At 38.6% G+C, this 25,312-nt stretch overlaps 1 protein-coding gene across 5 annotated transcripts; it reads right to left on the bottom strand.

The window, feature by feature from the left end:
- On the bottom strand, positions 1 to 24,242 carry LOC123693455. Of its 5 annotated transcripts, none has more exons than XM_045638565.1 (22): positions 24,208 to 24,242; positions 17,163 to 17,215; positions 15,934 to 16,050; positions 15,666 to 15,732; positions 15,087 to 15,204; positions 14,166 to 14,823; positions 13,732 to 13,909; positions 13,422 to 13,546; positions 9,973 to 10,112; positions 8,603 to 9,122; positions 8,223 to 8,519; positions 7,856 to 8,022; positions 7,429 to 7,606; positions 7,202 to 7,340; positions 5,949 to 6,094; positions 5,481 to 5,604; positions 5,298 to 5,379; positions 5,089 to 5,214; positions 4,354 to 4,490; positions 802 to 1,010; positions 502 to 717; positions 1 to 284 (listed from the first exon to the last, which is right to left on the bottom strand). In XM_045638565.1, exons 2-22 carry the CDS (start codon positions 17,202 to 17,204, stop codon positions 216 to 218), a joined length of 3,855 nt encoding a protein of 1,284 aa, XP_045494521.1. In that variant the 5' UTR covers positions 17,205 to 17,215; positions 24,208 to 24,242; the 3' UTR covers positions 1 to 215. The 5 variants fall into 5 exon arrangements, with proteins under 5 accessions (XP_045494521.1, XP_045494520.1, XP_045494522.1 ...); XM_045638564.1 differs by lacking the exon at positions 24,208 to 24,242 and adding an exon at positions 21,855 to 22,312; XM_045638566.1 differs by lacking the exon at positions 24,208 to 24,242 and adding an exon at positions 21,855 to 22,312 and having other exon boundaries at positions 556 to 717.
- Between the last annotated feature and the right edge of the window lie 1,070 nt (positions 24,243 to 25,312).

The raw sequence follows: 25,312 nt of genomic DNA, 5'->3' as shown, positions 1-25,312 counted from the left end.
TTCGTTTGTTTTTATTTTATTATAAAATAAATGCACGATATACCATAACAATATTACACTTTTTATGAACAATTTTATCGAAGAAAGAATTATAATATCAATGTGAGGCATGCGGCTGCGCAAACTGCAATGGGAGCGGTCGATGCACACTGCGCGCTGCGCACCGGCCCCAGCCCCCAGCTGCAGCGGCCAGGCGGCAGGCGCCCGTCGCCGCGCTACCCGAACGTGGGCACCCAGCCGGCCAGCGCCTTCGACAGCCAGCGGCTGTGTCGCTCGCAGACGGGCTGCCGAACGAAATTGCTCAAGTTATACTACCTTCTTCTGTTACGATTTTAATTACAAATTCCATCTAAAAAAGGAAACTTAATTATAATTCTTACAACCTATCTTAATAGCTAAATTCTCTCCTCATTTAGCAGAAACGGATTTATATTATAAAAAATAGTTTATAATATAAAGATTTTTGTTATGTTTATTTACTCTGTGATTGACCATACGCACCGGCTCACCGGCCAATTTGCGCGTCCACCACCGAGTTTGAGAAAAGAGAAGTACCAGTTCGGCGATCGCGGTCCGCAGAGCGGCGGCGGCGGCCTCGCAGCCGCCCACGCTCCGCACCTCGGGCGGCTCCAGCGGGTGGAGCTCGCTCAGCTCCACCACCACCGCCTCTTCCTTCCACCACTTCTTGCACTCCACCGAGCGGGCCGTCTTCGTCACCTGTGAACATCGAGTCGCACGTGAGTCGCGTCGCGAGATTTTCGCTCGATGGTTTTCAACGAACGGAAGCATCGCGGGCCGGACCTTGATTCGGTACTCGGGGTACGTGGCGGGCAGGCTTTTAAACTGGGCTTTGACAAAGGTCCACCCGAAGTGGAGGCGCACGAGCAGGCGCAGCAGCTCGCGGTCGGCGGGCGCCAGCGCGGGCAGCGCGGCGCGCACCCCCCCGCTCGCCACGTCCACGGCGCAGCCCAGCACGATCGTCGACAGCTCCTGCGCCAGCCGATCCGGATCTGCGAACCGAATCGTACGCGTCAGACGTCGCGACCGCTCTTCGAGAGAGGGCAGAATCGATGAAATGAGCGATTACATTTCCAATATTATTTAATTTTAAGTTAAAACCTTTTTAAAGATAAGCCTTAAGGACGCTGTCACAAATCTGCGTTACTCAAATTTAGGTATCTAACGTCGCCACGTGGTTCGCGGGAACATCGCGCTCACGTAAACATAGCGCATTCCATTTTATAGACCATCTTCATACTTGATATTATTTTTTTTATATTTTTATTGAAATTGATTCCAGAAGATTACTGGGAACTTTAAAAATTCATTTTGTTACTATTATTAGTAGGTACGATCCTTATAAGTATTTTAGTGTATTCAACCAACTTAAAAAAGTGTGACTATTTTACAACAATTTGAATATGAATTGTATTATTGTATACAATATCGAAGCTTTTAAGAAATGTATAAAATACTTTTTTAAGAATTATTATCATACATAATATTATATGTTACCGGCAATATATTAAACCCGGCATTGTAAGCAATTCTTAGTAAATGTATGTTATTCCGAGAAACAGTCGGAATGAAATAAATTAAATTCGTTACCACACATTCACATTACCTATATCTTTAAATATGAACTTTTCCTAAGTAGCAAACACATTTGCAAATGTGGGTAGTTTTTGGGGTAGCTATTAACCAATATGAGGTCAAAACTAAAATACAAGATGGCACCGACGAAAATTTGAAATCTTTTCGTCATGGGTGTCATTTTCAAGGAGTTGGAGTAGCTATTAAATAAGTATTAATCAATATGAGGTCAAATCTAAAATCCAAAATGGCGCCGACGACAATTTGACATCATTTCGACACGGGTGTTATTTTCATGGTTTTTGGGGTAGCTATTAACCAATATGAGGTCAAAACTAAAATCCAAGATGGCGCCGACAAAAATTTTATATATTTTCTTCATGGGTGTCATTTTCATGGTTATTGGGGTAGCTATTAACCAATATGAGGTCAAAACTAAAATCGAAGATGGCGCCGACGAAAATTTTACATCATTTCGTCACGGGTGTCATTTTCATGGTTATTGGGGTAGCTATTAACGAATATGAGGTCAAAACTAAAATCCAAGATGGCGCCGACGAAAATTTTACATATTTTCGTCATGGGTGTCATTTTCATGGTTTTTGGGGTATCTATTAACCAATATGAGGTCAAAACTAAAATCCAAGATGGTGTCGACGAAACTTTACATCTTTTCGGCATGGGTGTCATTTTCAAGGTTTTTGAGACAGCTATTACCAAATCCCCAATGTAACCGTCGATAATTAGGTATATTTTTCTTACTCCTTTAAAGTAAACTTAAATAAAATAACAAAAACGTTAACAACCACAGTTTTGTAGAAAGTCTTAAAAAAAACAATTTTAAAGAACATTGAAATGCATATTTAGAAATTTAATATAAAACGCAACTCTGTGGCAATCATGTTAATATTCTGACAGATATTAGTAACTTTAAATATATTCTTTAAATATATTCGCTAAACTTTATTTAAAATAAAGTTTATCTAAAACATTTAAACGAAGAGAATAAAATAAAAAAGAACGTGTGTGCCGAGAAAACGTGTCAGGAGTGAAACTTCTTTGGCGAGATTCATAGATACCAAAATCGCCGCCTTGCTCCATAACGCGACAGTATTACCATGACGCGATCTTGAAATTCAACGACCATCTTGGATTTTAGTTTTGACCTCATATTCGTTAATAGCTACCCCAAAAACCATGAAAATGACACCCATCACGAAAAATGTCAAATTTTCGTCAGCGCCATCTTGAATTATAGTTTTGACCTCATATTCGTTAATAGCTATCCCAAAAACCATGAAAATGACACCCATGATGAAAAGATGTCAAATTTTTCGTCGGCGCCATCTTGGATTATAGTTTTGACCTCATATTCGATAATAGCTACCCCAAAAACCATGAAAATGACACCCATGACGAAAAGATGTAAAATTTTCGTCGGCGCCATCTTGGATTTCAGTTTTGACCTCATATTGGTTAATAGCTACCCCAAAAACCATGAAAATGACACCCATGACGAAAAGATGTAAAATTTTTGTCGGCGCCATCTTGGATTATAGTTTTGACCTCATATTCGTTAATAGCTACCCCAAAAACCATGAAAATGACACCCATGACGAAAAGATGTAAAATTTTCGTCGGCGCCATCTTGGATTTCAGTTTTGACCTCATATTGGTTAATAGCTACCCCAAAAACCATGAAAATGACACCCATGACGAAAAGTTGTAAAATTTTTGTCGGCGCCATCTTGGATTATAGTTTTGACCTCATATTCGTTAATAGCTACCCCAAAAACCATGAAAATGACACCCATGACGAAAAGATGTAAAATTTTCGTCGGCGCCATCTTGGATTTCAGTTTTGACCTCATATTCGGTAATAGCTACCCCAAAAACTATGAAAATGACACCCATCACGAAAAAAAGCCAAATTTTCATCGACGCCATCTTGAATTGTTTTACCCCACCAATCTATTCAGTATTCAACAACCCATAAAAAAGAGGATCTCAGGCAAGGTAATTTAAAAAACATAATTTTAAATTACAAATAATTGGAATATGAAACTTATACAGTTTACTCATAAAAAGTATCAAATATTTCAAATCACGAAAAAGACAGTGCACGCACAATAATCTTTTTTATTTCGTTTTTATTTTTGGCACGAGGAGCGATACACCCGTCCTTCCAAGAGCGCTTCTGAGCGCGGTCTGACGAACCGCGAGAACAAAATGTATGAAGAAATCGACAAGTATTTTTAATTTAGCTCATTATTGAAATAAAATTTTGATTTAGATTCATAAAAATTACACCATATAGAAAGGACTATATATCCCTCAATAAGATATAGTTAAGAAGATAGATTAGGCTCTTAATTTTCCTAAAATGGTACCGGTTTAGACCCCATTTTTTTGCATTTTATGCGTTTATTGTGATGGAAAAAACGTATTTCAGCGACAATTTTGTATGACGTCGTACAATTTTTATAAGATGAACGTAGAGCTGAATATATTATCTTTAAATTAAGATATTACTATGTTCTCACGTGTAATTGTTTTAAGTTAAAATGGTACCGAAAAACAGCGTGTTTTTGTAAAAATACGTTATAGCGTCCTGCGCTTAAAATAAAAATGAACATTTACATTAAAACGTTTAGATTACTGCTAACTTTTATAATACGATATTAATATTATATTTTTGATTTAATTGATTTATAATTGAACGAACGAATGAATCAAAAGCGGGATCGTGGCTCAGCGCACCGGCTATGAACATGGCGCGAGGCTCGGTGACGTTGCTGGGCACGGGGCAGGCGGCGAGCGCCTGCGCGCAGCGGCGGCGCGCCGGCAGCCGCGCCAGCGCCGCGCGCACCACGTCCGCCACCAAGCCGCGGTGCCGCCTGCCGTTATATGCAACATGCATTATTTCTTACTACGCCTTCCTTCCATTTACGTTTGACTTCAGTATGAATTGTATAGAGACTCTTGCGATTTTTTTCCAAATAATATTATCTTCGATGTTACGTACTATGGTATATATGATTAATACCTTTACGTTATAGATAGAAGGTCCGCATTGACTCTCTGGATAAACCCAGTCCGTATAAGAGTGTGAAAAAAATTAAAGTCCGGTGGCCCCTAGTGAGGTATGGGGTAGATGCATTATGCATACATCTATTTCGCTGATCTATTTTCTAGTGATAAGTAGGTGATCGGCCTTCTGTGACCTCCCAGACCGAGACATTGTTTTCTTCGTCTCCACCGAGAATCGAACCCAAGACCCCTCACGCGTTTAAAACAGCTGCACCGAGGGGGCCGAGCGGTCTGACCACAGATCACAGAAGGTATAAGGTAAGGTGGTGGTATATTTATATTAGTTTATGTTTCACGCTAAATATTCGAAGTATGAAGCGACTGAGGTACGAGAAGATTCCTCCACTTCGAGTTTTTCATCAATTGCAATAATATTACATAGACGAAAGTTGTGGATGCGCTCACCCCATGATGCGCACGAGCCGGTCGCGCAGCTTGCACGAGCCGGCCGCGGCGCAGAGCCGCAGCGCCAGCAGCGCCGTCAGCAGGAAGCCGGCGCTCACCGCGGGCGCCGGCAGCGACTCTTCCGCGCTGCGGAACGATCGTTATATCATTCATATTAAAACAACAAACCGCATAGCGATTAAAAATATCGACACAAAATATACATTCACCTCACGATCGCCGGCCACTTCCGACGCATAGCGCACAACAGATCCAAGTATAACGACAGGGTTTCGGACTTCTTCAATTGAACTGCGGTTTAAATAAAATAAACAATTACGGTAACACAAAAAGCAATATTAGTTTGGAATACGGCTCGTTACACAGTAGGGGAGCGTGCGGGGCTCGCTCACCGTCCTGCTGCAGCAGGCGCGCGGCCAGCATGTCGAGCGCGCGGTAGGCGACGTGCTGCAGCGCGGGCCGCGCGCCGCCCAGCGCCGCCAGCGCCGCCGCGCGCAGCTCCGCCGGCATCGCCTCCTGTCGAACCGTTTGCCTTTCTATTGTAAAACCTTTTAACGGATTTTATACGAACGTAGCAGGTCTACTCGGCTAGTGGGCATATTGCCGATAAAAAAAGTAATTTAGGTTAAGGAAGAAAATGAAACAAGTAGGTAGTAACTTAAATATAATATTATGTAGGTACATACTCAGTGGCAGGCCTAAATTGTGGCATACACACATATGTATGCCACAATATAGGCCTGCCACTGAGTGCAATAGGTACACTGAATACGATCCGTTCCAAAATTTTAATTGCCAAAGGTATAAAATAAGACTCGTAAAAATAAAAAAAACAAGAGAGTATGTACACGATAACTTACTAAATGAGGAGACCTCTTTAGGGGCGACAGATCGGGTTCGATGGCCAGTATTTCGGCGAGTTTGAGCAGAGCGTCCGTCGTCAACGCTTCGCAGATGCATAGTTCGTCCGCTGATCCTCCTCTTTTCTTATTCTGTGTTCCAAAACCTAGGTTTGTTTAAAATGAAGCAATTATGAAAGTCTTATCTCGATTATTTATTAATAGAAAGAAAGAAAATGCGTTTATTATGGCATGAGTCCACAACACAGGTCCACAATAAAAAGATAATGTTTCGTTTGCAAATAAATGTTACGTCTCGCTATCGATTATTATCTATATGTCGGGGACGGTCAATAGCACGGATGTAAAACGATTCGAAGCACGTCGAGTTCCGTGTGGTGGCAGCACCGTCGCTACAGTGAAGTGGGCGGCTTACTTCATGCTTGTACCGAGTCTAGCCGTCTAGCCGATGAAGGCTCGCCCTCGGGAGTCGGGGCGGGCGACGGCACTTCACATTCAAACATCTAAGAGTTCGGACCTTCAACTACTTGGAACTGTTAATCTTTTCTTTGCTAGTGTTTAATTTTAATGTGTAACGTAACGGTTATTAAAAATGATTGTAAGTATTGTATGGCGTTTCTTTGCTCGATTACCCAATGCAACGCCCACAGCTTGAAAATAGATCACATTCTACACCTTTCCCCGACATATAATAAGTATATATATATATTTTATTGTAGGGGTTTTCCAACGCCTGAAAATTATTAAAAGAATAAATACCTAGTTAAAATCGGTAAAAAAATAAGTAAGCACTTAATTTTTAACCGACTTAAAAAAAGGAGGAGGTTATCAATTCGGCCGGTATATGTTTTTTTTTATGTCGGTGCCCAGCACTAAGCACTTAGCCTTATTAAGCCCGTGAACCGACATCAAACCTTTTTAGTAAATAGCACATCTAAATAATATTATGTTGTCTATATTATATATTTGTAATTATATATGTATGTATGGTTTTCACACATAAACTACTTGACCGATTTCAAAAATCCTTTCACCATTAGAAAGCTGCATCTTCACTGCGCAACATAGGCTAGGTTTTATCCCGAAAATCCCACGGGAACGGGAACTATGCGGGCTTTTCTTCGAAAACGCGGGCGAGGTCGCTCGCGGAAAGCTATTATTATATATTAATTAATAATGTCAAATATTTTTTATTTTTTACTTTTCCGCTTTTGAAGTCTCTTGTTTTTAACATAGTTATTTTTTACACTCACGTAAAATGTTAAGGTAAACTTCGCCGACAAGTTTATACAAGTTTCGCAGCCTGGAATCTATATACGCGTCTCCCTCTCTTTTAGAATGATAATACGTAGCCTTCACAATTCGAAAAGTCGGTAAAGCCAAAGTTGCGACCTGTAACAAAATGATAATCGTATGTCAGCAACAGTCATCCGGTCAGAAAGAACAAGCTAGGTCAGGAGGCGCACACGGCACAGCGCACCTTAGCGGTGATGAGCGCCGGCTCGCGCGCCAGCGCGGCCAGCGCCTGCTGCACCGCCGGCTGCGCCGCTATGGAGAACAGCAGCTCGCTCATGGACGTGCTGCGGTCTTTGTAGTACACGTACCACAGCAGGGAGCTGTGGCTCAATATCGCCTCCCACTCCATGTCCGAAGCTCGCCTGACGGTCATAATAAACAAATGTACAGAGCGATAGAGGTAGTGGTTAATATCCTACGGGCCACGGCCACGGCAGAAGTGAAAACTTAATTGATGTCTATACCTTTCTCGCTCACATACACCCGTCAGGAGTTCACCCGATCAGGCTTTTCAAGTAATAGAGTGACGAATTATTATTTATTAGATACGAATGAACTCGCAAACCAAGTTGGCCAAACACCCCACCGCCCACGCCACGTTCGGCACCCACCCGTCGGGCAGCGCGCTGTGGCAGGCGGGATGGCGCGGGTCGTCGGGCAGGTCGGCGCCGGGCTGGCGGCGCCACAGGCGCAGCGCGGCGGTGCGCGCCGCCACCACGCGCGCGGCCCGCGCGCAGCGCGTGAGTCCCGCCTCCGATGCCGTGTCGGTCGCGTTCATCTGGAACGCGTCTTTGTGCATCATTTTATTTTATCTGTGTCGCTATGTCGTAATATTATAATATACGCGATATGCCTCGCGTTCTAAGATTCTCATTTATACTGTGACGATTCGTATGTCGCATTACTACTGTTGACGTATGATATGCTGGGTATGATCGCAGTAAAGTCCGAAATTACGAATTCATTTTTATAATTTACCTGAATGCTGTGAAAATATCCATTCGATTGAATCAATTCCTTGAACTCCGATTCATCCTTGTCGTAAAACGTTCTCTGTATATACTCCTTTTTTAGAAAATCTTTTTGTGCTCTTTTGGCGACTTCGAACACTGTATGGGCGCGGGCGTATGCGTAGTAGTAGCCGTACTTATTCGAAAGGTCGGTCAATAATTTAACGACCGATACGAAAAAATCTTTACAACCTTCTTTTTCTATTTTATATAAAAATCGCAACGCCCAGTTTTTTCCCTTTTGAAGAATATCATCGAACGGCATCTGAAACAAATAACATTAACCGTGTAAGTTTCGTTACAAACGAATTACCTTATTTTCGCAAGGGATCAAGAATGCGATCTCACCAGCGGCGTGGTGTAGGTGAAGTAGGCGCTGTCGGGGTGCACCTCGTGCAGCGAGTGCAGCACGGCGAAGTCGCGCGCGAGGTCCGCGCAGGCGCGCACGAGCCGCCGCACCGCCGGCGACCACGCGCCCCGCGCGAAATCTTTCGCTTTGTCTATGTTGCTCGCTGCCTTCAGCAAATACAGCCCGCGGAAAAGAACATTCCGGCTAAATATTTCGATATCCTTCTTCCTCAGGTATATTTCCTCGTTCCCGTCCAGAATTGGCATTATTCCTTCGCGACGGAAGCCGAGAGACTCGTCCTCCGCTTCCGTGGGACAGTTCAAAAGCCCTAAGATGCAGTCTTTGACCAGGGCGAAGGTTCGCACCGTAGTTGAACATTTATAATCTGTTGGATTTTCAAAAAGTATTTCGTGGATCTCTCCTATCGTATCGTTTTCTGTGGTTCGGTTGAAATAATCCGTTATGTAGAAACTCAATTCCGCCAAATGATTCACGAAAATCTCATCATAAGGATATTCGCTGAAAAGACAAATGCGCTCAGATAATCAATCAAAATAATAGATCGGAAAAACATTAAATTTTAGATGTGAAAAAATAACACCGACTTCAAAAACGGAAAAGTAAAAAATAAAAAAGATTTGTTATTATTAATTACTAAGTACATAATATTATTCTTTAGATGTGCTATTTACTAAAAAGGTTTGATGTCGGTGCACGGGCTTAATACTAAGTAGGTACCTTGTGTTTGGCACCGACTTAAAAACTATTTAATAAATACCTAGCACCTAAGCCTAGCACATCTAAATAATATTATGTAAGTAGTTTGAAGTCGTTTGTTTTTAACGCAGTTAGGTATTTTTATTTAATACTTTTTAGTGTATTTTTCAACAAGAATCAAATGAGCCCAAACTCGATAAAGTTGAGTCAGTATATTATTACTGAGTTCCTATAGCCACCTTCAGATTCCATCATCAAATCAGCTCTATGTCATGATAATGTTTCATCGCTATCCAATTTACATTTATATACAAAATTTCAGCTCAATCGGTTACCGGGAAATGAATCAAAGTTACATTGCTACATTCCAATCGAGTACCTACAGACAAAAATGTTCATAAAATAAAAACTACTGGGCCTATCCGAATAAAATTTTTATAGGACCAATTCGACACCATCCCGCGTCGAACAAAAAAAAAAGAATCACGTAAATCGGTTCAGAAATCTCGGAGAAATCGGTGAACATACATAAAAAAAAATATACCGGCCGCATTGATAACCTCCTTTTTTTGAAGTCGGTTAAAAATGGTGTGAACCGACATTGAACAAAAACAATTGCAAACAAAAGCCACCAAAGAGATTGGTCACTCACAGAAGTGCGAGCCGGCGCTGCAGCGCGGCAGCGGCGCCGCGCGCGAACTGGCCGGCGGCGCGGTGCGGCAACCGCGCGCGCGCCGCGCACGCCTCCGCGCATTGCTGCCGGCGTCGCGCGCTCTCATCGTTGTCCCCCACCTTTGCATCGTTTATTTAAATTCATAAGTATCAAAGCTTTTTTATATTATTTTATGAAATATAATGATATATGATATAAATAAATAAATAAATGAAATTAATATTAGTACCTACAGAACGAAAATATGTATCACTTGCTTTCCGCCGGCGGCTACGCCCGCGTAGTCAAAAAAACCCGCATAGTTCCCGTTCCCGTGGGATTTTCGGGATAAAATCCTATCCTATGTCCTTCCTCAGGTCTCAAACTATCTCTGTACCAAATTTAAAGTAAATCCATGCAGTATCTATTTGAGTCTAGCCCGGCAATACATACGGAGTACGGACATACAGATATACAGACAAACAGATAAAAATTCTAAAAACTATGTTTTTGGCTTCGGCTTTCTATTGTATCACGCCACGCCCCAAGTATTCTTAATAGAAAAATAATAAATAAAAAATTATACATATTTATTTAGGTACTTGTGCTTTTCCCTTAGTTTAATACTTCAGAAATCTGTTAGTTTTAAGCTAAGGTTTTAAGTATTTGGCTCCCTTGCAACAGATATCAATTATAGTACAAGTGAGTTTTTCTTTTACTTTTTCTTTATGTTCACTGTGAGACGTATAAGTATATTAAGAAGAGCTGGAACGTCAACACATTTACACATTGCACATGTTAGGCCGGGAGATACTGACACAAAATTTCGGGTCATTTGTAACAGGATGGCGGTCTAGAGGGGTCTTACTTATCCGACGAGTGTGACTTACGCCCACGCGACTAGTCCGCCGGTACCAGCGTTCTGACCATCATTTTTCTTTTTGTCATTGCGTAATAAGACCTCTGTAGAACCGCCATTCTGTTACAAATGACCCGAAATTTTGTGTCAGTATCTCCCGGCCTATGTATGTGTCATATTTTGCAATTGTTTATAAATACAGGGTGATGTAATTGGTGTAGTACGAATATCTAAAAATCTATGAAGAATTTTGTGATACAGTAAATGGAAGAATTATATACTATTTTACAGTATTTAATAAAATCATTTTATTTTTTGTTCATTTTCATTAGAAATGTCAATTTTTCTCACCAAGGTGGAAATTGGGATGATAAGGATCTTGTTAGAAAAATATAAATTTTGACTAAAATCGGCATTTTTTTTTTTCAAAAATCAAATTACTAATTAATAATCAAAGTTATCCACAATATTAAAAAAATAAGCCAAACTATACACAATTTTTACTTGATGCAATCCTCAAAGATCATGGACATAGTGTATTGCGCCTTCCACCGTACCATCCAGAACTCAACCCAATAAAGTTACTATGGGGCATAATTAAAGGGAAAGTAGCATCACATATAATGTGGAGGAAGGAAGGTGGAATTCCTCCATCGAAAAAGGGAGGATCCTCGACCAGTCAACTCGACTGGCCGGCCGTAAAGGCCCCGATGGATGATGTCGGAAAGTTGTATATATATCTCTGTAGCGAAAACATTTCGCTTGCGCGATTCAGAGCGAGGTGTCGCTACAGACATCACGTCGGGGTCACCACTGTGGAGGAAGGAAGGTGGAATTCCTCCATCGAAAAAGGGAGGATCCTCGACCAGTCAACTCGACTGGCCGGCCGTAAAGGCCCCGATGGATGATGTCGGAAAGTTGTATATATATCTCTGTAGCGAAAACATTTCGCTTGCGCGATTCAGAGCGAGGTGTCGCTACAGACATCACGTCGGGGTCACCACTGTGGAGGAAGGACGGTGGAATTCCTCCATCGAAAAAGGGAGGATCCTCGACCAGTCAACTCGACTGGCCGGCCGTAAAGGCCCCGATGGATGATGTCGGAAAGTTGTATATATAGCTCTGTAGCGAAAACATTTCGCTTGCGCGATTCAGAGCGAGGTGTCGCTACAATAATATTTCTTAGATATTTTTACTCGACCAAAGTTAGGACAAGACTGCTCCGCAATCATTATCAAAACAACCATCCGTGTGTTGGGACTTGGGAGTGAGCACACGTGTTATTTGTATTGTTTTTATGACCTGAAATTTAATTATTATTTGATAATTGAATGATTATTAATACTTTTATCCAATTGATTATTTTTAGAATAAATAATTAAGTTCATCAATTGATTTACTTTTAAATTATAATTTTACAGGTAAATTATGAGAGCTTTCATAATTATATTTGCATATATTTATCTACAACGCACCCATTTTACAATTCAAGTCTAAAATGAAACTAGAGTCGCATTTATTTTTGAACATACTGTAAGTGAAATTGCATAAGTGTGAGTACTGTGAACATGCCAGCTTTCCTTAATTGACCGATACAGGAAACAATTGTTAATGTTACCATTGTATATATGTCATTAATTTATATATTACCTACACGGGTTTAATTGTTTCTGTTAGATCTCCAAATAAATAAATAAATAAATACTTAAATAAATAACTAGCAGTTCGGTACGCGCTTCGCTACACGACATGAAACACCGACGGCCATAGTATGTTAGAACACAACAGAAAGCAATAATTCCAATTCGAAGCCAGGTCAAAACGAAATGACCGCATGAATGACATTTACTGTAAACACCTTGGTCAACACTGAAAAAAGTTTCAATTTTGTCAAATTCAAAAATCCTCGTCTGATAGAAGGTTCAGTTTGACACTTGACAGCATGTGGCATATAATCCCCATTTGTAAAATAGTCCGAATTCATTTGTTACCTACACAAAATGTGCTGAATGATGTACCGCACTACCGATTTTGTACAAACTTTACATAAACCGTCTACTTAATAGACCGAACAAAGCCTTAACATTTTGGTTTGGACGTTAGTTGAATAAACAACGTGAGACGATTCGATCCGTACGAATGCGCCACGATTCAAAGGAAGGCATTTTATTCGACCGCAAAACATGTTCCAATGGGAATAAGTTTCTTACAACTATAATGACCCTGCTATTGATCGACAAAAATATACATCTAACAATCAAGCTAACAATAATCTTCTTCTATATATATATATATATGTATATAAAAATGAATCGCAAAATGTGTTGGTAAGCGCATAACTCGAGAACGGCTGAACCGATTTCGATAATTCTTTTTTTATTATATTCCTTGAAGTACGAGGATGGATCTTATGTAGAGAAAACGTAAACATGTACCACGGGCGAAGCCGGGGCGGACCGCTAGTATATTATATTATAAACGTTCTATAAATGTCATTTTACTCTAAGATTTATTGAAAGTAGAATAATGGTAGAATAACAAATAAATTAGAGAGACTAGAGTCTAGACCACGATAATATAGACGTCTCACCTGAACTGTCAGATGAAGTTCGAAAGTATGGAGAAGTAGAGACAATGCGAGGGCGGGGCAATCGGTCACCAGAGTCACGTTTGGCGATAATAACGTGTCAATAGCACTCGCAGTTAGCAGCGTTTCTGAAACATTATAGACGTATAAACGTATCACACGTTCGATATGGTTCTAATCGTACTACAATTTCCAGGCACCATTCTGCCTTCTGCCTGCCTTCACGTATCCGCTGTTATATTATATACCACTGGCCAAGAGTCCAGAAATAAGCAGAGCATACATTTACTTTTAAATCAAATATGATGTTTACCATCACGCGCAAGACATTCCAGAATGATTTTGATAGCTGCTAGTCGGCGGGGGCGAGCTTCGGGCGCGCCGAGCGTGCGCTCGAGCAGGTCGGCGCGCAGCCACCTCGCCGCCGCGCCGCTGCAGTGCGGCAGAGACAGGCCCGCCGACGTGCACCACTGCACCACCGGTAAAGGTAACTGAAAAATATTGTACATTTTTGTTGCTTAGTTAAATGAGTAAAGCTAGGTAATACTTTTGCAAAAGACTATTCGTAAGACAGAGAGCGTTATCATATTATATTTCATAAAATCAATAATTATAACAATTTGTATTTGTAACGTAATGGCTTTCAATCAAACAATATTTATAAGTACATAATATACACTTGTAACCAAGTACGTGAACTCAACTAGAGTAAAAAGTTTAAAAATGAGTCGGTCACAGTCGGCTTACCTTTTCGAAGGATTTAAACATAAGATCCAGTTCCTCTTCAGTGAAGAATTTCGCCAACTCAAACACAAGGTCGACAAGGCAGCGACTAGCCGCCTCGCTTTCGAGCCATGCCCGTACCACTTTATCATAAACTGAGTATAGTGAATCTAATCCGTGATCCTTCACTTTGGTTAATAACCCGTCTATATTCTGCAAATCCACATAAAAACTAAGTAATGCTCCCAAAACGGCCGCTTCCATATTCTTGTTGTCGGATTGTAAGAAATAAGCATTGCATGTCGTATTTAAGAAGTCTTCGAAGCCAGATTTGTAATTACATATAACGATTTCGTTATTGGCCTTCAAAAACTTAAGTATTAATATATGTATCTCGATGGCCTTAAAGACTTTGCCTCTATTCTGTCGCTCAGACTCAATATTATTAACAATAGCCTTAGATAAGGTTTGCCAGTAAAATTTCGTATCTTTAAAGCCCGCTTTTAAACGATCGGTCAATCTTTTGGCAATTACATCGGAAGCACTGGCTGCTTTATTATTGGTTTGATTATTTTCGATGAAAAACTTTTCAAAAAAGATTTTGTACTTTTTCGAGAATCTCAGAAACTCCTCTAATTTGGTGGCACTCAACTGTGAGTTTGTAAAACCTATTCCTTCAGAACTGAAATATAAATGAATAATAATATAAGTGTGAATAGTATAGATTATAGGTACTTACCTAAATAAGAATCCTAGAAAAGCGGAATCCAATAAGTAGGTACTCTAATATATTTTTTTTGTTACCTACTAATTTATGTGTGATTAATCGTGTTGTTTTAAATAACAATTAATTTTTTTCTTTCTTTGTAACTGAAATATTTAAATAGTAATGATAACGGGGTCTAACTACTAAAAATCAAGTAAAAAAAATGTACCCGTACTCACACAGTAGCAAAGGTGTCAAGGTAAGTTTCGCAGTAATCACTTAGTAATAATTCAACTGATTTCTTTTCCAGAAGAGATAAAAGCACCTCGGTTAAGACAGAACCGTCACCCCATATGCCTGTAATTAAATAGGTAGTATCGGGAATTTAAGAAAAAAAAGCGTGTGTGCCGAGCACATGTATCAGAAGTGAAACTTCTTTGGCAAGATTCAAAGATACCAAAATCGTCACCTTACTCCATGACATGACAGTATTTCTAGATTATTATTACGACATTATCAGATTTGAAAACGTCAAAACGGTACACTACTAAACTAAAAGTCAAAACCTCGTCAAAACGGTATACATAGGTATTGTACGAGAAACATCACTGTATAAAAATGATCACTCATTTATCACTCTTAGACTCTTAGTGATGTATGGACAAATAGATCATAGTACGCGCAGTATAGTACAGTCGTTGATACTAAATCAAACACTTGATGCACACAAACACATTACACATAATACGAGTAGAAAAGCGTGTGTAAATTTTAATAAGTAAAAACACTGAAAAAATACCCTATATATACCTACTTACCAGTTTGCAATGATTCGAGAAAGGTTTGTATAAGAAGATCTGGCTTGTCATTCCAATAAGTCGATTTCTGTAAATTTACGTAGGTATTTATTTACAAAGTTGCTTTTTTTTCTTAAATTATTTTCTAGCAAAACAACAAACGGAACCTCTATAGAATCACTTCCTTGTCTGTCCGTCTGTCAAGTCTCTTTTGCTCAGGAACGCGAGGAGGTAAGAAACAACGGGCACAGATTGATTTTATTATATTGCATTTAATTGGAAAGCATACCTCTGGTGAGGAGTCGGCGTGTCCGGTCACCAGGTGGAGCAGACAACGCCGCACCCAGCCCGGCAGAGCATCTTCGACGTCCGCGGGATCACTTTTCTGAACGACATTCACTAACTCCTGCAAAGCAATAATGCTATTCTTTACGTATTTTAATATATTATGTATAAACTATAAAGTTTAGTTAATGCAATACTAGCTGTGCCCCACGGTTTAATACCCACATTGCTCCGCTCTTATTATTGTTAGCGTGATGAAATATAATATAAGCCTTCCTATTAAAAAAACCACATGAAAATCCGTTGGTACTAAATCCGTTGGTAAGCATACATAGGGACAGAGAAAGCGACTTTGTTTTATACTAGGTACTTACCTATGTAGTGATCATCAGAATATTACGTGAGCTACCTATAGAAATACTAGATATTACCCGCGAGTTCGCCCGCAGGTAAAACCGCGCGGCACAGCATGTATTTAAAGGTTTCTCATACTCCAGTTCAGAAATCGTCAGTATGCGCATTAGCGAACATTCCAGGCGCACTGCTGCAGAAGCGAGGCAGTCCCAACAGCATTCTAAACGCATCACTCGTAAGGCAGTAAGCGATCTATCAGAATGAATAGTCAAACCATAGACTACCCGTGTAGAAATTCTGACAAAGCGTGATTTTCACTGGATTACTACAATGGGCAAATCTACGGGCCAACATATTACTTCGGATCGCCAGTGCCCTACGCTCAACGCCTGTGCTCAACGCTCTAAATCTACATTATCCTTGAGGTCATCAGTTAGCATGTGCTCGAGATACTTAAACTCTTTAACTCGTTCAACTGTTATCGCGTTAAGAGATATGCATATATCAGACGCACATTTTCTATGCTTGCCAACGTCCCCAAAAACAATGCATTTACATTTAGACACATTATAAAGCAAGCCGTGAGCAGCGACATAATATGTCTCACAGACTTTGAGCATCTCAGAAATGGCACTTGCAGTCGGAGCCAGCAATACCATATCATCGGCATAGCTTATGTTGCTACATAATACCTCCGATCCGCCAAACAACACGCATATTGCTGAGTACGTCATTTACGTAAAGATGAAACAATTTAGGCGACCACAGTCCCCCTTGTCTTTATAACTATTAAGCGATATAACAACTAGGTAAGTAGGTTCCCAAAAACGACATTATCAGAAAAAGTGTGATTTATTGATATTGTCCGCCACTAATTACCTTAATCCTTAATGGTAAAACATCCGACATCACAACATCCATAGTAGCTCAATCTGTAACATAATAATATTACTATAAAGTAAACGAAACAATTATGTATAAGTTGAAAATAAACAAAATAGTAGGTATCGAAGGCAAACCGAGGCAAACGCTATTCAAAATCCCAGTCTAAACGAATATTTTAGTTATTAGAAAAATAAAAATTCTTTTTAGATAAAATTATAGGTAAGTACCTAATCTGTAGCCCTCGATCAATTAATAGATAATGAGTATTATTTGCAATGGTGCAGTTTGTTGAATTTATACAAATATAATATTCTTAATTCTATGAATTATTAGCCTTTCCAAGTATTTTTTTTTTTTTTTTTTTTAAAGATTTATTGCAACCAAACAACACAATGATAAGCTTATACATTCTAAGACACCGTCAAAAAATACAAAAAAAAAAATTACAAAAATAAAACATATTATGGTAACAATCGAATTATAACTGACATTAATATTATTATATCAAACTTGCATTGTAGCTGCAAAAAGGCCCTGGCTCAGCATATTGTTGCAGAGGCAAACTCCACAACGCTGGTAATTCTGCCAGATACCCACATGGCTAGTTTGCGCCTCTAAGATGGAAGGAGTATGAAATAAGATAAATAATAATAAATAGATATACAATAAATATATAACATATAAAGGATAAGTTACATATATATAGGAGACAATATTTTTGGTCAAGTTTATGGGTAGAACTAGGTATGTGTTAATCATGAAATGAAGTCGATATAAGCAAGCAATAAGTAATAATAATATAATATAATATAATTTAGGATACGAACTCCGTATTCTGGCTAAGAACACAATAATAATATAACTATCCAATAAATTGTTATATTAGCCAAAAACGATAAACCGGTACATTCAATAGGTCATAAATCATAAACGGTAAGTTTTACAAAAAAAGTTTACAAGATATGCATAAAAAATCATTAAAAAATGCGGAATTTTATTCAGTACAAAAAAATATCAAAATAATTTTTGTCCTAAAGTAAAAGGCTTTCGAGATATTTGCCAAAAACTTATCGCGAAGCTACTGGGCCTTGGTCCTGACCTAAAAAAATATGAAATTAGATCGGAACTTTATTTACCTACTGGGGAAAGGCGATTTACCGTTTTGAACCTTATTTTGAAGTTTGAACACTTCACAGCGAGCGTGGCGCCCGCGACGCGTTTTTCCAAACTATACATAGCCAGAACGCAACCATAGGAAACTGCTCGTGTATACTTTGTAATGCTGTTTTTAAGTGTATTACAAAATATACACGAATTTTGCGTACTGATCGTGTATACTTTGTAAAGCGGATGCTTGCTTCTTCGTTCCAAACTATACACGATCAGTACGCAAAATATAACTTAATATACCTACTACACCACTTACGCTTGAGCGAAATAATAAATATATAGGCAATCAAAGACTTGTACAATCAATATTATCTATCTACTTTTATTCTTCTTGATTGATTCAGTAAAATATGGAATAAAAATATTATTAGGTGAGCTTTGAAAAATAAATAGGTAACAGATATAAGGGTTACCTATGGGTTAGGTTAGGTTCGTGTTTTTTTAACTACACAAAAATAGGAGCCCCGCCGTCGCCTCGCAACCGTCTTCTTCTGGACTTATTAGATTCTTACATTTTTTTAGCACTATTGTCAATTGTAAGTCGTGCAGTATAGTCGGGAACGAAGACACAAGCATCCTCGATACAATAAATATACGATCAGTACGCAACATAACATACACAATACACATGCATTTTAATAATAGATTTCAAAACAGCAATACAATTATAATATAAACACGAGCAATGGAAAGACGCCGCGCTTACTCCGAAACATACACGATTAGTCCTTACTTACTTCACTAGGTACAAAGTATACGCGAGTATTTGCGTACTGCTGTTGTATAGATTGGAAGAACTTTGTAAAAAAGGTATTTCCAAACTATACGTGATTAGTTTCACACCGTTGCGTACTGGCCTAGTATAGTTTGGAAAGACGCGCCCGCGACGGGGACGCGTGCGGCGTGACGGGGAGACCGTCATAAAATGAATCATACAATTAGCATTTAGCAAAAGTATTTATAATTTTTAACCGACTTCAAAAAAAAGGAGGAGGTTATCAATTCGGCCGGTATATTTTTTTTTTTTTTTTATGTATGTACACCGATTACTCCGAGGTTTCTGAACCGATTTACGTGATTCTTTTTTTGTTCGATGCGGGATGGTGTCGAATTGGTCCCATAAAAATTTTAGTCGGATAGGCCCAGTAGTTTTTATTTTATGAGCATTTTTGTCTGTAGGTATTTGTAAATTTTGCAAGTGAAAGTTTGAAGTCGGTTGTTTTTAACGCAGTTATCACTTGTAATTTAATTAACTAGGTAGGTAGGTACTACCTATCTTATTTTCCAGACGAGTCATTCAAATCCATAAAGATACTCCATAAAAATGAAATAGGTATAGGTAGGTAAGTTAGAAATTATTAACCGACTTCAAAAAAAGGAGGAGGTTATCAATTCAACCAGTATTTTTTTTTAGGGCTGGCAGGCTTTAAATCCCCTGTCCAGCCACTGGGCTAGGTTCACGACCTAACTGGACCACTAGGAGAATATAACAATAAAACCTATTGAATTTATATTTTTTGGTTTTTATGGCATTCAAATGCTTTATAAATATAAATTTATAAAGAATAGAAAAAATTCGATCACGAGGCGGGACTCGAACCCGCATCCTTCGCGCCATTCCGGGGCGGATGCCTAACCAACTCAGCCACTCGTGACCCGCCCGAGTAATCGAATTTATTCTATCCTTTCAGTTTTATGTGTGGTCGGGCGGGTCACGAGTGGCTGAGTTGGTTAGGCATCCGCCCCGGAATGGCGCGAAGGATGCGGGTTCGAGTCCCGCCTCGTGATCGAATTTTTTCTATTCTTTATAAATTTAAATAAAACCTATTTTTTTATTATGTTGTATCTTTAAATTTTGTTTTAGCCGTTTTTTTTATCTGTGCTCTATGACGTGTTTTTAACCAAATTTCAAGACTCGGTGTTCACCATCTGTGCTACCTATAAGATGTTACTTTTTGCAGGTTTTCATTCCCTTGCGAATGTCGAAATTTGCGATAATTCGCAGTATAATCGGCTGCATCTTTTGATTGCGTTGGCTTATTCGTTTGATTTTTCACAGCATCAAGGGACCGTAGATTTGAGTAGGTATTCAAAAGAACTAAGTTCGTTACAAAACTTCGAACTGAAATCAAACTACTAGCAAACGCATTGAAAAAGATACAGCCGTTTCTGCTGATAATTTACGACATTCGCAAGTGTCGCCAGGGATCAAAACCTTCAGGTTCACTTCCCGTGAACCGAGAATCTTGAAATTTTGTAGGAAGTTACGTCATATAAGTTATAGCACAGATAATGGAAAAATTGCAAAAAGCATAAACTTAAAGTTAAAACATATAAAAAATGTTTGTACCTATGGAACTCTTGGTGGGCGAATCCGACTCGCACTTGGCTGTTTTTTTTTTTAAATCTACTATCTGCGTGTCAATTAAATTTATCTAAATATAGCTTTGGTAACTTGACCACGACTATGTGATCCCCCGGGCCCCCCTGGCACTAAAGCTGGCTGCTGGATCCACCCTTGCCTACATGTTTTGCCAAAATAAATAGGTTAGGTATAGGTATATAGGTAGTTGACGAGATTTAAAAGGAAATTCACGAATTTTGCAAAACTCAAAAAATTTCATTCATGTAAGTAATCTTTGACAAGTAACTACATAAATTTATATTTTTTGGTTTTTATGGCATTAAAATGCTTTAGAAATATAAATTTATAAAGAATAGAAAAAATTCGATCACGAGGCGGGACTCGAACCCGCATCCTTCGCGCCATTCCGGGGCGGATGCCTAACCAACTCAGCCACTCGTGACCCGCCTGAGCAATCGAATTTATCCTATTCTTTCAGTATTTTTATGTGTCGTTTTTTTTTCTATTCTTTATAAATTTATATTTATAAAGCATTTTAATGCCATAAAAACCAAAAAATATAAATTCAAGAAAAGGTCGTGTTCCATCGTTACAATATTGTATTCACTGAAAAGTTAAATCATCTCAATAGATGGTGCGCGGTGTGTCCCACACACATAAAAAAACTGAAAGAATAGGATAAATTCGATTGCTCAGGCGAGTCACGAGTGGCTGAGTTGGTTAGGCATCCGCCCCGGAATGGCGCGAAGGATGCGGGTTCGAGTCCCGCCTCGTGATCGAATTTTTTTTATTCTTTATAAATTTATAAGTAACTACATAGGTATTTATTTATGAATTTTCATTTTTTTTAACTACTATAGCCACAGAATACATAGGTAGTACATAGTAGCTAAACGCTAAAATACCGTACTCCGTAGTCGTCCTCGTCCGTAGTCCACGCAAGCATAGAATAATAATATTAGTAGGTAGCTAGCGCTAGCGTATAAAATAGTAGGTACGTATTATATACTTACATAATAATATACAATAATAATATTATAATAGGTACTGACCTATTATAATATTATTATTATATCCTAATAACATATTATTATAATAAATAGAGAGCTAATTAGTTAATAGTTATATCAACAAAAATAGCAATTACAAACCTTTGGAATGTTTGCACAAGGGCGTAGGTACATCTGCTATAAAAAACACTGTTTATATAACTTCCAAATTACAATAAATCTATCTACTACCTAGCCTATATTTTTGTAGACTTTACCTAAACGAACTTAAGAAAAGCAAGGTAAAAAAAACAAACAAACACATCTACGCTCAATTCTGTAAATTACTATTGCTAGTGAGGTAGTGAAGAGTGAAGACTGAAGAGCGGGCTAAACTTGAACTTGTGTCATTCAAATCCCCAAAGGGCCTCTAGCTAGCGCGATACGTGCCCGCCCGCGGCCGCGTCGCGCGTCGCCAGCTTCTAGAGAAACGTTATTCGGCTAATCGGTTTCTGTAACGAATACCGATATCACAAGTTGACCCGGACGCGGCGCGGCGGAACTGAATAATTGTCCAATGTCCAACTTCTTCCAAACTAAGATCGATAAGTTTATATTATTAAATCTAATGTTTTTATAAACCAAAATAGTAAAATGTAGGTATCTAAAATAACGCAGAAGATAATATTTGAAATTTGTAATACCTATGTATTAATTGGAATATGTAACTAATAATGTTATTATTAAAATGATTGCATGCCAGTTCACATTGCGAATAGGTACTGTAACGCAATATTAGGTAATATACCTAAGTTAACATCAGCTAATGTATCATTTTCAAGCAATGAATAAATGAATTTGAATTTGAAATAACGAATCTAAATATAGTGTACATTCGCTATCTAATTGTAATTATCTATATTGGTACTTGGTAGCTACCTAATGAAAGTTTTTTTTTGACGTGACAACGTCTTAGAATTATTCGATATAGCCGGCTGCACGCACGAAAAAACATGACTCATGCGGCGTTACCTCGCTCTGAGGCGTTCCATGTAAGGCTTGAAGTGCAAGCGAGAGCGCGGAACGAGCGACAAAGAAGCACAATTGTTGTCACATTCAACTATCGTCAGTAAACCGACTTTACAGACAACCAATTTTTTTTAATGACATGGACACGTAAAACAATTCCTCGATACTTACCTACTCATATTTATTTTACTAGTAATTTATTAACCACCCACCACATAAAACTCGAACAAACACAAAAACTGAGTAGTATTTGGTACAGTACCTATAGTCTCATTTAGTGAGTGTCAAAAAATAGGTATTCGTTTTTCGGTGCGGTATGGATATTCAAATTTCAAGCTCGGCCATTTGACATACCTAGTTAGCCGAAATTCGTATAACGGGGTCATGCGTACAACGTTGTTTTCGTCAGTATGTCAGTATACACGTGGTGCGGGCCTCCGCCCTCCGCGCCGCGGCCGCAGTCGCCGCCATAGAGGCGCCTCTCTGATCACTCACTACGGTGTCTTTTGATTTATTTCAAATAATAATGTGTGTTTTTTATAAGAAATTCACAACATTACCTACTTGATAGGTAGTGCGAGATCACAGCAATTTAATTTTTTTTTATTTCATGAAGTAGGTACCGTAGGTAAATAATAACTTACCTATCAAACTCAAACTCAAACTCAAACATTCATTTATTCAATTAGACTACTATTTAGTAGCACTTTCGAATCGTCATTACCATGTCATTACATAGATAAGTATTTTTAACATTTACCACCGATTCGGAAAGCAGTATCTATGGAGAAGAATCGGCAAGAAACTCCATAGTTGCTCTTTTAACATCATGTCAATATTACAATATATGAAACTTATATCTAACTACATAATATATCATAATATGCCAAAGAACAGCTGTCCTGTGGTTTTTACGCGACAACCCTCCATGGGTTTTTATCGTCCATATATTATTCCTGAATACGGTAGTACGCTCTCTGAACTACCTAGTACTAGTTCAGAGAGCGTTCATTTTTTATATAAGTTTTAAATTTAGAACTACTAAACTCTTTAATATTGTGAGGAATTCTATTGTAAAAGCGTATACCTTGACCCATACATGAATTTTTAACTTTAGCTAATCGGAAAAATGGCATTTCAATTCTATTCCTGTTCCTTGTGCCATAATCGTGTCTATCTCCTACTCTTGTGTGTAAGTCGGAGCTTTTGTGTACATGCAAAATATTATTAAATATATACTGTGATGGTACAGGATACCAGTATTCTTAAAATGATCTCTTAGTGAGTCCCGAGCACGTAAATTATATATAGAGCGAATGGCTCTTTTCTGTACGATAAATATAGTTTCTATATCTGCAGCCCTGCCCCACAGTAGAATTCCATGACATAATGCTATGAAAGTAGCTGAAATAAACCAATCTAGCCGTATCTTCATCGGTGAGATGCCTTATTTTTCGGACTGCATTTGCAGCTGAACTGAGCTTACCTGCAGCGGTGTTGACATGGGCTCCCCACTGTAGTTTCTCGTCCAATGTTAACCCTAGAAATACAGTAGACTCAGTAGGATGCAATACCTCCCCGTTCAAGGTAATATCTCTGTTCACCTTTTTTACGTTAGGAAGTAAAAATTCAACACAAGTGGTTCTTTTGGCATTTAATAATAAATCATTGGCAGTAAACCATTCAGATATGTGTGAAAGAGCACTGTTCACTTCGTCAACATTTGGGTCATGCCTATCCACATTAAAAATTAATGAGGTATCATCTGCAAATCGTATCGTATTGTATACTTAATCGTATTAAAATAAAAAAATTAAGACCTAAGAAGAACATCAGTTAGGTATAGGTACGTGAGTTACGTCTGGTCATCAGTATCCTAATCAGCTTACAAAACGGTCGCGTTAAAGTATAGGTATTATAATATTATTATTAGAAAACTTTTTAGTAGTGCCGAGTGCGTTATGTGAAACCAGTTATTGCAAAAATGGTCTCTATCTTAAGAATTAATTTATGTTGCCTTCCCTGTATTTTTAGCAGATATGGCGGATCGCAGAGCGGCGCGGGCGCAGAGCATTTTTAAAAGTCAAACAGCAAACTATTATTGACACTTGCAATATTCAAAAGCTCAGCGCGCTACCTTTCGTATATATTATGAACGCTTTGATGCTCCTCGGGAATAATTAATAATAATTGTTGTTATTTGATTTTGAATATTATTTTAATGAGGACAATGTTGTAAATAGTTTGGCCTTAGTGTTTGGCAATCAAAATGCCCTTTTTCGGTGTTCAATTTAATCACAGCACACAATTTATTAAATTTATTTGAAAATGCCTTCTGATTGTACCTACCGTCTAAATTTAATCCATTTCTGAAAGCAATAACAAACCGTTGCAATCATAGGTTGCAATGTTACAATCAACATTTTGAAAATCAATTCAAATAATTTTAAATAATACAGACGTATAACATACCTAGTCAATATTATTTTATACTAGCTGCGCTCCGCAGCTTCACCCACGTGGCTCCGCTCTTGTTGGTCTTGGCGTGATGATAATAATATACCTATTATTATAGCCTATATCCTCGATGA

Source organism: Colias croceus, chromosome 7 (assembly GCF_905220415.1).
Source record: "Colias croceus chromosome 7, ilColCroc2.1".
NCBI classification, from domain to species: domain Eukaryota; kingdom Metazoa; phylum Arthropoda; class Insecta; order Lepidoptera; family Pieridae; genus Colias; species Colias croceus.
Note: the sequence above shows the minus strand (reverse complement) of the source record. Positions and strands in the feature narration are given on the sequence as shown.